At 44.2% G+C, this 12,421-nt stretch overlaps 1 protein-coding gene and 2 long non-coding RNA genes across 3 annotated transcripts; all 3 read right to left on the reverse strand.

Annotated features, from left to right (window-relative positions):
* Nucleotides 1-2,101, reverse strand: si:dkey-61l1.4 (collagen alpha-1(II) chain). The gene is made up of 5 exons (XM_056592377.1): nt 1,940-2,101; nt 1,447-1,553; nt 928-1,008; nt 523-705; nt 1-156 (listed from the first exon to the last, which is right to left on the reverse strand). Exons 1-5 carry the CDS (start codon nt 2,097-2,099, stop codon nt 1-3), a joined length of 687 nt encoding a protein of 228 aa, XP_056448352.1. The 5' UTR covers nt 2,100-2,101.
* A 2,700-nt stretch (nt 2,102-4,801) lies between these two features.
* Nucleotides 4,802-5,274, reverse strand: LOC130383792 (uncharacterized). Its single transcript, XR_008895851.1, has 3 exons — nt 5,239-5,274; nt 5,011-5,064; nt 4,802-4,843 (listed from the first exon to the last, which is right to left on the reverse strand). It is a non-coding gene; the product is annotated as an uncharacterized LOC130383792 (long non-coding RNA).
* A 6,167-nt stretch (nt 5,275-11,441) lies between these two features.
* Nucleotides 11,442-12,189, reverse strand: LOC130383961 (uncharacterized). The gene is made up of 3 exons (XR_008895861.1): nt 12,146-12,189; nt 11,594-11,647; nt 11,442-11,468 (listed from the first exon to the last, which is right to left on the reverse strand). It is a non-coding gene; the product is annotated as an uncharacterized LOC130383961 (long non-coding RNA).
* Nucleotides 12,190-12,421: the final 232 nt, after the last annotated feature.

Consider the following 12,421-nt stretch of genomic DNA (forward strand, 5'->3'; position numbering starts at 1 on the left):
CTAGCTGAAGCAGACGGGTCCGACGGTGAAGCCGAACCCCTGGGTCAGCCGGTGGTTGCCCAGTACCCCCACGTCCCTGAGGGGCAGCAGGCCCAGGTCCTCGCTCTCAAACAGGAAGACCGACTCGGGCTGCTCCGGGTCCCGCCCGTCCCATGGCTGCGGAGAAAATCATCAATGCAGTTTTTTTTTCCCCCCGGGGGCCGTACAGAGTTCAGTGGATCTCCTCTTAAGTCCCGGACGGCTGGATCTGAGTTGGCAGAGTACCTGCGACTGACTTTTTTTTTGTAAAAGGATTTAGCTTTACATTTATTTTCAATATGCGTGTCAACGCAATAACTTTTAGGTATATCTTTAATCAGGGACTTTTTTTTAATCAGTAAAAAACGCCTTCAAAAGCGACATTTTGATTTGTTTCGATCGAGGTTAGGGGTTTGACTCTCAGTGTGGCCGCCCATGCAAGAAATAAAAGCACTGCACCCGTGCATTGTGTGACTGCCTCACCTGACACGGTGCATGGCTTACCTCACAGTCGCTGAGCGCCGCCAGATAGCTCTGTCTCCGCGTGTCCGCCAGGAACTTGACCTGCCTCTCCCGGGACCCCTGCCGGCCCCCCGGCCCACAGGAGTAGCTGACCCTCTGGCTGCAGAACCGGCTTCCCAGTCTCAGGAACCTCATCTGCACCACGTCCGACCCAGGGTACTCAAACTGGGAGGAGAAGGGTTTGAACACAGGCTGGAGATGAGAGAGGGTCGGGTTTCCCAACAGGACTTTCAACGCAACGCAAGTGGATTGATAGCGCTATTTAAAAGCATATAGCGTTGAGGCAGACCTCCTATCTTCTGGACGCTGGCACTAGATATGTGGTGCGTAAAAAGCACTTCATGACAGCCAACTGCTTATTGGAAACATTGGTTGTTTGGTACGAACCTGGAAGCCACCTTTAAAGGTGCTTAACCACTGGAAGGCCACGTCGGTGCCGGCGTCTACCAGCCACGGCTTCACTGGAACCTGCAATATTAACAATGTTTGTGTTTTTTGTCCCGCCCTAAATATTCAAAGGTGACATATTATACCACCAGGTGTGATTTGTGATTGTCCGTTACAAGCCGTTTTGAAAATCTGCCTCTTCTGACATCACAAGTGGGCGTGTCCACCTAGATGTGTGCTGGATAGATCAGTCTACCAGCATACCCAGTGGACTGTACCAAACATCGCTCATCTATCCGTCATACATCTAGTTGGCACGCCCACTTGTGATGCCAGAAGAGGCAGATTTTCCAAACGGCTTTTAAACGGCTAATCACACTCAAACATGGTATAATATGTCACCTTTAAGGTCCTGATAATGGACCTCATATTGACTTAGCATCTTAACTATGATACAAGAGCCCTCGTAAACACATACAAAACATGCAAAACATGCTTTGTGTGTGAACATGGTCCTACCTGAGAGCGCAGCGGCCTCAGGCAGGTCTTTGGTTCCTCCGTGAAGTCGCAGTACACCTGGAAGGCATCAGCCGGGCTGCCCTGGTTCGGATCCACGTAATAATTCCCTGGAAGGAAAACCCTTTCAGCAGCGTTGCATCATACCAACTTTGTGTACAATATTGACAATATCTCTGCATTTTCACGAGCAACTTTAAATGATATTTGGTATACGGTACTGGTATATGGTAAATGGTATAGATTGTATACACATATTACTTCTTTGTTTTTGCCTTACTGTATTTTTGTGCCACATGTTTTATTTAAATGTATCTATTTTTCTATTATCTTGAATTCAGTAATTGTAGCCATTTCAACCAGGACACCTGCGCTGTAGATCATTCTGAATGTAAATTGTAATCAAATGTAAGGCTCCCTAAAAAATTGTTTCTAGTAAACATACATGTAAAAAACCAACACGCTGCGATGGAGCGAACCCCAGCAGTGCCCTCACCATTGGAAACGTTTGGGTTGACCAGCCACAGCTCCAGGCAGGTGGTGGCGGGGTGCTCTCTGCTGCCATCTGGTGGATCCAGGAACCAGCGCAGGTCTCTCTGAAGGGAGGCCAACAGAGTGCGCACCAGGAGGTAGTTGGGTTTGCCTGACACGTACATGAGTTCCTACAGGTTGGTATGGATATTCATAGGTTTTAATGTATTGAAAACATCACATGGTTAAAATCCCACTTTAAGTTGACACACTAGCTCATATGGGTGTGTTCACTGTCATTCATTTAAAACACTTGTAGCCAGGAGGTATATGTAACTAAATGTACATTCTAATGGTTTTCGGTTACTTGCCTTTATATTGGTCAGGGTGAGGTTCAATGAGGTTCCAGGGGGTCCGGGAGGGCCAGGAGGTCCCTGATACAAAACATGAAACACAGTAAAGTTTATCTTGGTTTCTCCATACTATGGTTAAATAAGTAGGGACATGTTCATCTAAAGAGACTGACAGTGATTTGTTTTTCTTGGATACGGGTCATGAAGGAGCAGATAGGGTCTTTGGTTTTATTTTTTCAGTAAAGAGGTGTCAGTGTCAAAATGATGTACTTGAAAACATTTGTACTCACAGGTAAACCTCTCTTTCCTGCAGAGCCGGAAATTCCGGAGAAACCTTTTAGACCCTGATAGAAACATATAGCATCCAATGAAAATATAGCATTCAGTGGCTTACACATAGAAGTCAGATGCTAACACAGCATTCAGTAGCCACCACAAAGCATGGTGCCTATCATAAGGCATTTAGAGACTACCACGTAGCTAAAGGAGGTTCACTTTTCTCCAATTTGTTTAAGGTTGACCTACCTTGTGTCCAAACAGCCCCTAAAGAAGGTGCCATGAAACCAAAGTTAAAGTTTGTCACCTGAACATTGATTTCAGGAATAAACTGAAAATGTTGGTTTGTGATCCAGGAAATAAGACTTACAGGTAGCCCTGGTAGACCGGCCCTGCCCCACCTCCCATCTGGGCCGATATCTCCCTAAGACACCAGACAAACCAACAAACAAATAAACACCATGGCCCACAGGGCCCCAACAGTGCTGTTCTCCACAGTGAGTGAATCAGGACAGTGTGGTCAGACGTGGGGGTACCTGCTCTCCTTTCGATCCTCTACTGCCTTTCTTCCCAGCAGATGCTCTGACTCCCTGTGGGGACAGCAAGAGGCCAGACTGAGACTGTGTCCACACTACTGCCATTAAAGGTCAATACGTTTCCATCCATAACAGCATTGTCCGCACCACACTAAAACAGCGTTTTCAGTTCATGCCCGGACCACTTTAACCGGCCAAATCGATACATTTAGGAGGCAATCTTAGAACGTCTACATTTATTGTGGACCAAAACAGGAACATGCAAGGAAAAGAAGGTAAGAAAAGTGTTTTCAAATGGATCTGCACTGACATGGATTTAAATGGATGGTTTGAGGCAACTGTGAGTCCATGTTCATCAGTGAACCACAAACAAAAACTGGACATGAACACACACCCAGTACTAGTCTGTACTTTGTCTCACCTTCAATCCTTGTTTTCCAGAACGGCCATACAACCCTCCTTGTCCAACTTCCCCCTGTAAGTGAAATAACAAGTTTCATATTTGTTTTGAAATAACAAATATATTGGTAAGTATACACTACAAAGTGAAGGAAGGTTAGAGATGGGCACGTACCTTTAAACCCCCTCGACCCCGCTCCCCTTTAACGCCTCGTAGCCCGCCTGCACCCTACGCACACACACACACACACACACACACACACACACACACACACACACGCACACGCACACGCACGGTAGTAGTACTAGTATTAGTAAGATACGGTTCCAATAAGATCTACCTGATTTGCATTATCTATTTACCACACAGGATTCCGATTAACGTTTTAACTTAAGTCTTAGTGTTCGGGTTTTCAACCGGAAAGTCAGAGACAGGGAATAGAAGACGTACGTAAGCCCCAGGTCTTCCCAGAGGTCCGAGTGGACCAGCAGCTCCTCTCTCCCCCTGTGAACCAGAGCAGACCCCAGACCCAATGTTGAGGAACTTTAACCTCCGGAATCGGTCAATGACCCATTTCAAATCATTTTACATACGATGGTTAGATCAGCCAACCAATTGGACTACACTTACTGGTAGGATAGATAGATCAACAGAACAGCCTACCCAGCGGACTGTACCAACTGGAATAATAGAAAGACGGACTGCACCACTATAGGGTCGATTTTTAAATGAATGGCATTGGCTAATCAACATCACAGCTGATTTTGAAATAGGGGGCTTTTAGATATCAGGACCATAACTAGTCTGTAAACAAGCATCATGACCATAACTAGTCTGTAAACAAGCATCATGACCATAACTAGTCAGTAAACAAGCATCAGGACCATAACTACAGTCAGTAAACAAGCTTAATGACCATAACTACAGTCAGTAAACAAGCTTAATGACCATAACTACAGTCAGTAAACAAGCATCAGGACCATAACTACAGTCAGTAAACAAGCATCAGTACCATAACGGACCGTAATGACAGTCTGTCAACAAGCCCCAGGACCATTACTAGTCCATCAACAAGCACCAGGACCCTGAGTACAGTCTGCAAACAAGCATCAGGACCATTACTAGTCTGTCAAGCACCAGGTCCATAACAAACTAACTAGAACTCACCTTCTCCCCATGGTCTCCCCTCAGCCCTCTGCTCCCAGCCTTCCCTCTCTTGCCCTGGGAGACCGGATACAAAATGAGGGTTCAGTACATTAACTAATTTCCTCATAGTTCCTGGAACTCAAACGCGAGACACGTCCCCTCACCCGCTTCCCCGTGCGTCCTTTCTTCCCTGCTTTCCCGATCGGACCGTCGTCACCCTGGGATGGAGAACAGAAACATCACCAGCATTACAGATGCTTTTAATCGTGTTTTCTCTCCATTTGTTTCAGGTCAGCCCAGAAAAGCTTATAGCGTACATATGTGGAGTGTGATTGTAGAGAGAGAAAGTAGAATTTTAGAGACTAAAGATGAGATTCAGTCTGACCTTTTGTTTTTTCTTTCCTCGTCTCCCTTCAGGTCCTTGTTTCCCTTTAGGGCCCTGAATAAAAAACAATGTACATATTTTTAAGTAGACTAAATTGGCTCAAACACTTAAACGTTTTAATCACATTTAAATTACCACGACACATCCTTGCAGAAAAAACAACAACATATCATCATAAAACCAGCCCAGGAATATTCTGGAGACAAAGATAAAGAAGCAATGACCTACCAGAGGTCCCGGAGGTCCAGTCAGTCCTGGAGGTCCCATCTCACCCACCGAACCCTAGACCATCGAGAAGACCAGAAACAGCTTCTAGAACATACCCAAACTACTTGGTGTGACCTCACATTTTATGTTTCAAAAAACAAAGGTATGATCATTGTCACGGATTTTGGATTATCAAGATAATATTTAAGAATAAATGTATGAATGAATGAATAAATGAATGAATAAGGTATAAATAAGGCATTCCCGTTTGTGGAAATGTATATGTGTCACATGACCAAAAACCAAAACAACCGGTTCCGTTCTCTACTTAAGTGAAACGACAAAAAAAAGAAATGCTTTCAGAATAACAGTCTTGTCATCGCACATCTGTTCCTGATGTTCCCGTAGGTCCTTTGTCTCCTGGAAGCCCTTCGGATGCCTGAGAGAAGGTGAGAGGAGATGTTCAACATTCATCCATCCATCAGGGTCAGCCATTCGTGAGGACTCAAAAGCTGATCCCAAAACGTTACCAAAATGTTGATTATTTTCTTTGGGTGCTATAAATACATACACATAAAGACAATAAATACTATCGACTCCATCAGGGTTGACGTTAGGGTTGGTGAAGAATCTATCTAATTTGACACAAATTAATCAAGTCTACACTTCAGGTGAGTGATCAAGGTGGTCCAGGATAAGCCAAGATTAACAGAGGAAGTGCTCCAGACAACAACATTATAACTTTGCAGATCGGTGAGGAAAATGCATACGTCACAAATATCTAAACCTTGCAACAGAATACGGATTTCGATGATCTGACTAATTATAAATAACGAATCTGCAATTCGTTGCTGTATTCTTGAATTGTACCACCGCTTTTGCACTGCATAGTTAAAACTAACTACAGATATAGTAGGGCAGGCTAAAACATTTGTCGTGTGCAACCCCAGCTCCGAGTACAGCAGCATCAACACCATGAGATTCCATTCTTTCTCATCTACAACTTCTGCACTGCACAATGCTGTACCAGCTTACATCAAGTCAAACCCAACCCTGAACAAGTTCAAGGCAGCACTTGATAGCTTTCTGCATTAGTTTTCCTGACACTCCTCATAGCCCTGGCTACACTGGGGTAAACTGAAATCCACTGTTGGAGTGGGCTGGTAGCAATGGGCAATAATTGCTATCTAAGAGAACGGTAGTGGTGGAGCTACTCCATATCTTGGCCTGGAAGATCCAGCTCGAAACCTACCCTAGACACCCATGCCGCATCCTTCAAACACAAATATTTTTCATGAATCAGACCCCCTCCTCACCGGCTCTCCTTGTTCCCCTTTCACTCCAGTCTGGCCCCGGGCCCCCTCGGGTCCAACAAAGCCCTTTGGCCCGAGGTCGCCTCGGACCCCTGTGGATCCTGGAGTCCCCTAGGATGAAGAACCGTTTATTATTATGCTAACCAGGTAGGGGACACGTTGCACGAGGACATGGCTTCCGATGTCCTAGGCTGTGGACATTCGGGATGGAACTCAGAACCCTTCGGCCAGAAGACTATCATGTTGGTTAAGTTCTATTCTTCTTCTGCTCACCTTTTGCCCCCACGTTCCAGGATCTCCTTTCGTCCCCCTCATCCCTGCGACTCCCTGTGGTTACACAGTGAACAGGCATCCAAAAAGATGTTCCATTACTGGCTGTCCTCTTTGCTGTGTAGTCCCGACTAATACAATGAGGTAGTGGACATTGGACTAACCTTAGGACCTAGGGCTCCAGCAGAACCGGTCGGACCAACGAGACCTTTAACTCCCTGAAGAACCCAGGAAGGAAGTAGAACGGAGAGGAAGTTGAACAGAGAGGAGGGTAAGAATAATCAGTATACATCTTCCTATAGATTATATATATATGTATGTATATGTCACGTTTTATAACCTCTGACCTTTTGAAATGAAAACAATTTACAACAAGGTAGAACAAATCAAATGGGCGCCATCTACCTTCGGTCCGGGTATTCCATAGTTTCCAGCCCTTCCAAAATTACCTGGGAAACCCTTGAAAAGAAGAGATGCAGAATGCCATTAAAGCTCCAGAATACAATAGCGAAGAACCGTTATCCTATACTTTAACATGGTGATGCAGTTGTGGCAACGGCACGGTAGTCTAGTCCAGGATCTTACCCGCACTCCCATCAGACCGGCTATTCCTATCTTTCCAATGAGACCCGGTTGGCCCTGAAGACAAACGACAGGACGATGTTAACGCTTGCTATTGGGTGACAAGACAGGCTGACCAACAGGCTGACGGACGGACGGACAGAACGTACCGTTAGTCCGCTGTAACCCTTCTCTCCCTTTGACCCCCGGGACCCTGGGTTGCCAAGGAGACCCGGGCCCCCCTCAAATCCAGAAGCCCCTCGATGACCCAAACCTCCCTGGGAAGAAAACGAGTTAAAATAAAAGACAAAATGTCCAAATTTATCAAAGTTGCAATGTTGGCAGCTGCTGAAGTACAGCGAAAAAAATAAAATAAAAATTTCTTATACACGTTCATTTTTTTTTGTTTGATACTTGTTATCGGCTTGGTTTCTTTTATGGACAAGATGGTAAAGAGAGACAGGAAAGTGGTTTGAGGAAGAGAGGGTATTTCATGTAGCATAGGATCGCAGGTTGGAATCAAACCTACGTGGTGTGCGTGTTAGTGGGTTGATTCCAAACAGAAGAGGTATCTTTATTGCTCACCTTTAGTCCTTTGGGCCCAGAATCTCCCATGATGCCGAACGCTCCATCTTCTCCCTGTAGAGGAAAGACGGTTCATCATAGTGTCTACCATAGAAGAGTTTGAATAATGAAATGCAACACAACAAGAAAGTTAGAGCTGACCTCGTTCCCTTCAGGGCCCTTCTCACCCAGAGGCCCCAGAGTGCCCCCTGGTCCGGGCTGTCCTTTTAGCCCCACGAGGCCCTGTGATCCCCAGGAACCTGGATCTCCCTGTCTTACCGGGAGAGGAACTTTAGTTTAGTTTTCTTTCATTGTATCTTGTGCCAGAATCTCCGATTTAATTAACCGATTGGTTATGAAACGGTATCCAGCCCTCACTTAACTCACTTCACGTTACTGGCTTGAATGCATGAATGAATGAATGAATAGTTTTGTTTGTTGAGAACAATCAAACAATACTAATTAAATCTTGCATTTATTACCCTTATTGTGTATGTAAATGTATTTCCGGTATATTCTTTTTCATTTTATTCTTATTTTCAAATTATTATGGTCATTACTGTGCCGTACTTTCTGCTGATATACCTGTATTTCCAATCTGAGATTATTAGAGTACATCCTATTTTTATCAGTATTTGTATGGTTTTCACAGACCTGGGCACCCTTTAGTCCAGATGAACCAACTTCGCCACCTTGGCCGGGTGCGCCCTGAAGGTGAATCAAAACATACAAATCATTTAAATAACAAGTCGTGGTCGAGTGTGTCGGGGTGGGAGTGTAGAGGGCTATAAAGCATGGCGTAGGAACCAACCTGTGGACCATCTAACCCTGGGGGACCGATGTTACCAGCGGACCCAGACGCGCCCTAAAGAAAGAGATTGCAGTAATAATACACCTCGATTCTTAATATTTTTGCCTCTGAAAAAAGTGTATTTTGTTCTTTATTTCTTTATTACCGATCCTCCCTTCTCTCCACGCTGCCCACTTATTCCATATAGTCCAGATCCTCCCTGTGTAATCAAACAAACAACATTTTAAACCATCACTTGATATTTGTATGTATATGCATTTTTTATTCATAAGCCACTATCATGTGTATGCAAACATATGTTTAATTAATAAGCCTCTATCATGTGCATGCATACATATGTTTAATTGATAAGCTACTATCATGTGTATGTATACAAATGTTGAATTCATAAAAAACTATGATATTCTTGTATCTACTTTGTATGTTTTATTCATATGAACTATGAAATGTTGGCATGTATTCATATTTAATTCATAACGATATATGTATGTATGTTTATGGTTTATGCATGAGGAACAATTGCAAGATGGAGTAAAATAGGTTAAAGAAAGGGTTCGAAGTTGGCCTTGTGAGACCATCCAAGTTGTGAGACCATCCTGATCATCATCTTACGTTTTGCAAGATGTCCTCTGTTTCTCAAAGAGGCTCAAGCCAATCTGCTCCTTACTTCACTCTCACCGAATCCAGTCGGAATTAAAGCAAAGACATATTTCTTTTAGAATGCTACACTTTTTGTTGCATAATTTGCCAGACTGCAGTGCTCCTTGTTCTTTATGAACTCCCTCGCGGTCTGGGACCGGGACCAGAGAGAGAATTGGACCAATCAGAGCTCGTTCTTTAAGAACGAGCTCTGATTTGTCCAATCCTAATTATTTTTTGGGATATGCTTAAACGGGACCGGGACCAGAGCGATGAGCAGAGAGAAACAGAATGGGAATTTTTCGAGATCGGGATGGTCTCAGGAGGCTAGCAAATAGTACCTACTCACTGGAATCCCTGTGAGCCCTGCGGGCCCCTGTGGCCCTGGTGGCCCCTGGCTTCCTCGTGGCCCGAGGCCTCCGATACCCCCGCCTGGCCCGTGTCGACCTGCCGGGCCCTGGGTTCCGGAGATTGAACATTGAGATCCATGAGGAGCTTCATTCTGTACGCTCACTGACCTGAGATCCTCAAAGAATAGACGGTGGCTGCTGTTGTCGCTTTATTGCTGCAATGGTTTCTTTTCGACTATCGACTTTTCCGGAAATGACATTATTAATTGCATTTAATTAAGATTACATTTCCTATTGCACTGAATAGTTTCTCATCAAATCGTCCAAAGTCCAGAGATATTCACTATTCTAATTATTTTTTTCTTACAATTGATAATGTATAACAACAAAGGGCATAAAATATGCATGAATACTCAAAGCTATTTTATAATATATTATATATTATAATTTAGATTATTGTGGTTATGAAGATCAGCGAGTAGAAGGAAACCTTAGCTCAGAGTCAATCAGTCACACATACAGAATTGTCTCTCATCAGATGTTGATAGTCAGAGCAGCGTGGACACAAACACGTTGAAACCAATGTCCACCATGTTGAACAGAAGTAAATTAACGCAGCACAATGACTCACACGTGGGCCGTGATCCCCTTTGGCTCCGAACTCCCCTCGATAGCCCTGCGGTAGAAACACACCACAGCGGTTGGTTTATTAAAAAGCTGGTTTCAGATGGGAGCTGAACCGTTAGCTGAACCGTTAGGAACCAGAGACCCAGATCATCTCACCTGAGGCCCAGGTGTGCCTCTCTCACCAGGAGGTCCAATCAACCCCTAGTGAGAAACAAACACACACATCACACACTCCCCGAAAAACCTCCAAACTAAATGCAACTGTAAATGGAAAAGATTTTCAATCTGATAAATAAATAAAAAAAATGGAAATAAAGTGTGAAAAAACAAGATCAAAATAATAAAAAGTGAAATAAATACATAAAACAATAAATAAAAGGACATAAATGCAATACTCACTGAAGGCCCTGGCTTCCCCCGGCCACCAACCCGCCCCCTCACACCCGCGTCGCCCTTCAAACACAGTTCAAGGTCAAAGTTCATTCATACACACACCAACCGTCCAATGTTGTTCTTCCTACACATCATTTCAACTGGTCGTTATCAAATATCTTATGTTCAAATCCAAATCCATATGAAGTTATGAATGTAAACGATTGAACATCAACATATTGTTCCAGGATAGCCATTAGATAACTATCAACAGTTTTCCAACCAGCTCAGGTGTACGAGTGTGTGTGTGTGCTCTCACCCGCTGTCCCATGTGACCTCGTGTCCCCACCAACCCCTCTGCTCCTGGGTAACCCTGTGAAGCAGACCATAGACTCTGCTTTAGTTTCCATGTGGAGCTCAATAAACACTTTTATGTTATATTACTGTTCTTATCCTATTTCATTGTCAGAAAAATACAGGTGTGTTGGATTACAATCTTGCTTAACAATGGACTACACAATGCCATGTCTGTTTAGTCCTAAGAATCACGTAGGTGGAGCTTATACGCCGGTAGGTATTGTCATATAGTTAATGTACCGACCAATACTTGTATAGATGAAAACGTATGGTAAACAAAGCAATCAAATCCCAGTGTTAGTTATGAGAACCTGTTTTATTAGGATCACTTACATTCATGCCCACTGGGCCCTGGGAGCCATCGACACCTGGTTTACCTGTGAAGCCCTTCAAAAACACGACACGTTATCTTCAAAACCTGGAAGAGTACCCTCACACTAAACCACATGCATTGGTTTGCTGCCCCCTACAGGTCAGAAAGGTAAGATGCACATTATGATATTCAGACTCACCCTCTCGCCGCTGGGGCCACGGAGGCCCTCTTGGCCTGTCTTCCCTGGAGGACCCTGTCAGGGGAACAGATAAAACCTTCAGAGGCACAGAAAGGAATACGATAATAAATGGTAAAGGAGGAAGAACGACAAAACAAAGGATATAAGGAAGGGAGGAATGAATGATATAAGGAAGGAAATAAGGATGGACAGATATAACGAAGGAAGGAAGGAAGGAAGGAAGGAAGGAAGGAAGGAAGGAAGGAAGGAAGGAAGGAAGGAAGGAAGGAAGGAAGGAAGGAAGGTAGGAAGGAAGGAAGGAAGGAAGGAAGGAAGGAAGAAAGGATGGACAGATATAAGGAAGGAAGGAAGGAAGGATGGACAGATATAAGGAAGGAAGGAAGGAAGGAAGGAAGGAAGGAAGGAAGGAAGGAAGGAAGGAAGGAAGGAAGGAAGGAAGGAAGGAAGGAAGCAGGGATGGAAGGAAGTTTATCAGGGAAGGAAGAAAGGGAGGAAGGACAGAGGGAAGGAAAGGTCCTGGGACCTGATGGGGGTAAGTGGGGAAATCCATACCGGAGAACTGACAACAGCAGGCAATCCTCTCTCACCAACTACACCCGCAAGCCCCTGAACACAAAAACACAAAACAGTTCAACAGTTTGTTCAACACAACCTGGAAGAGATCAGAGATTACAATTCAAACTGTTACATTTTACGACCTGGAAGAGATCAGGGATGACAATTCAAGCAGTTAGAGATTTCAACCTTGAAGAATTTAGAAAATCGTATAAAGACGTAACCAAATATATTGACGACATTCTTGTGTACAAAAAGTGGCTTAAGGAAAAC

Source organism: Gadus chalcogrammus, chromosome 6 (genome assembly GCF_026213295.1).
Source record: "Gadus chalcogrammus isolate NIFS_2021 chromosome 6, NIFS_Gcha_1.0, whole genome shotgun sequence".
Taxonomy (NCBI): domain Eukaryota; kingdom Metazoa; phylum Chordata; class Actinopteri; order Gadiformes; family Gadidae; genus Gadus; species Gadus chalcogrammus.

What these genes read in the sequence shown, in the direction of transcription:
- si:dkey-61l1.4 (XM_056592377.1), bottom strand. Translation starts at nt 2,099, where the DNA reads ATGTACGTGTCAGGCAAACCCAACTACCTCCTGGTGCGCACTCTGTTG. An exon ending in CAACCCAAACGTTTCCAATG is followed by an intron (nt 1,554 to 1,939) that starts GTGAGGGCACTG and finishes TTTTCCTTCCAG; the next exon opens with GGAATTATTACGTGGATCCG. An exon ending in TGAGGCCGCTGCGCTCTCAG is followed by an intron (nt 1,009 to 1,446) that starts GTAGGACCATGT and finishes TTAATATTGCAG; the next exon opens with GTTCCAGTGAAGCCGTGGCT.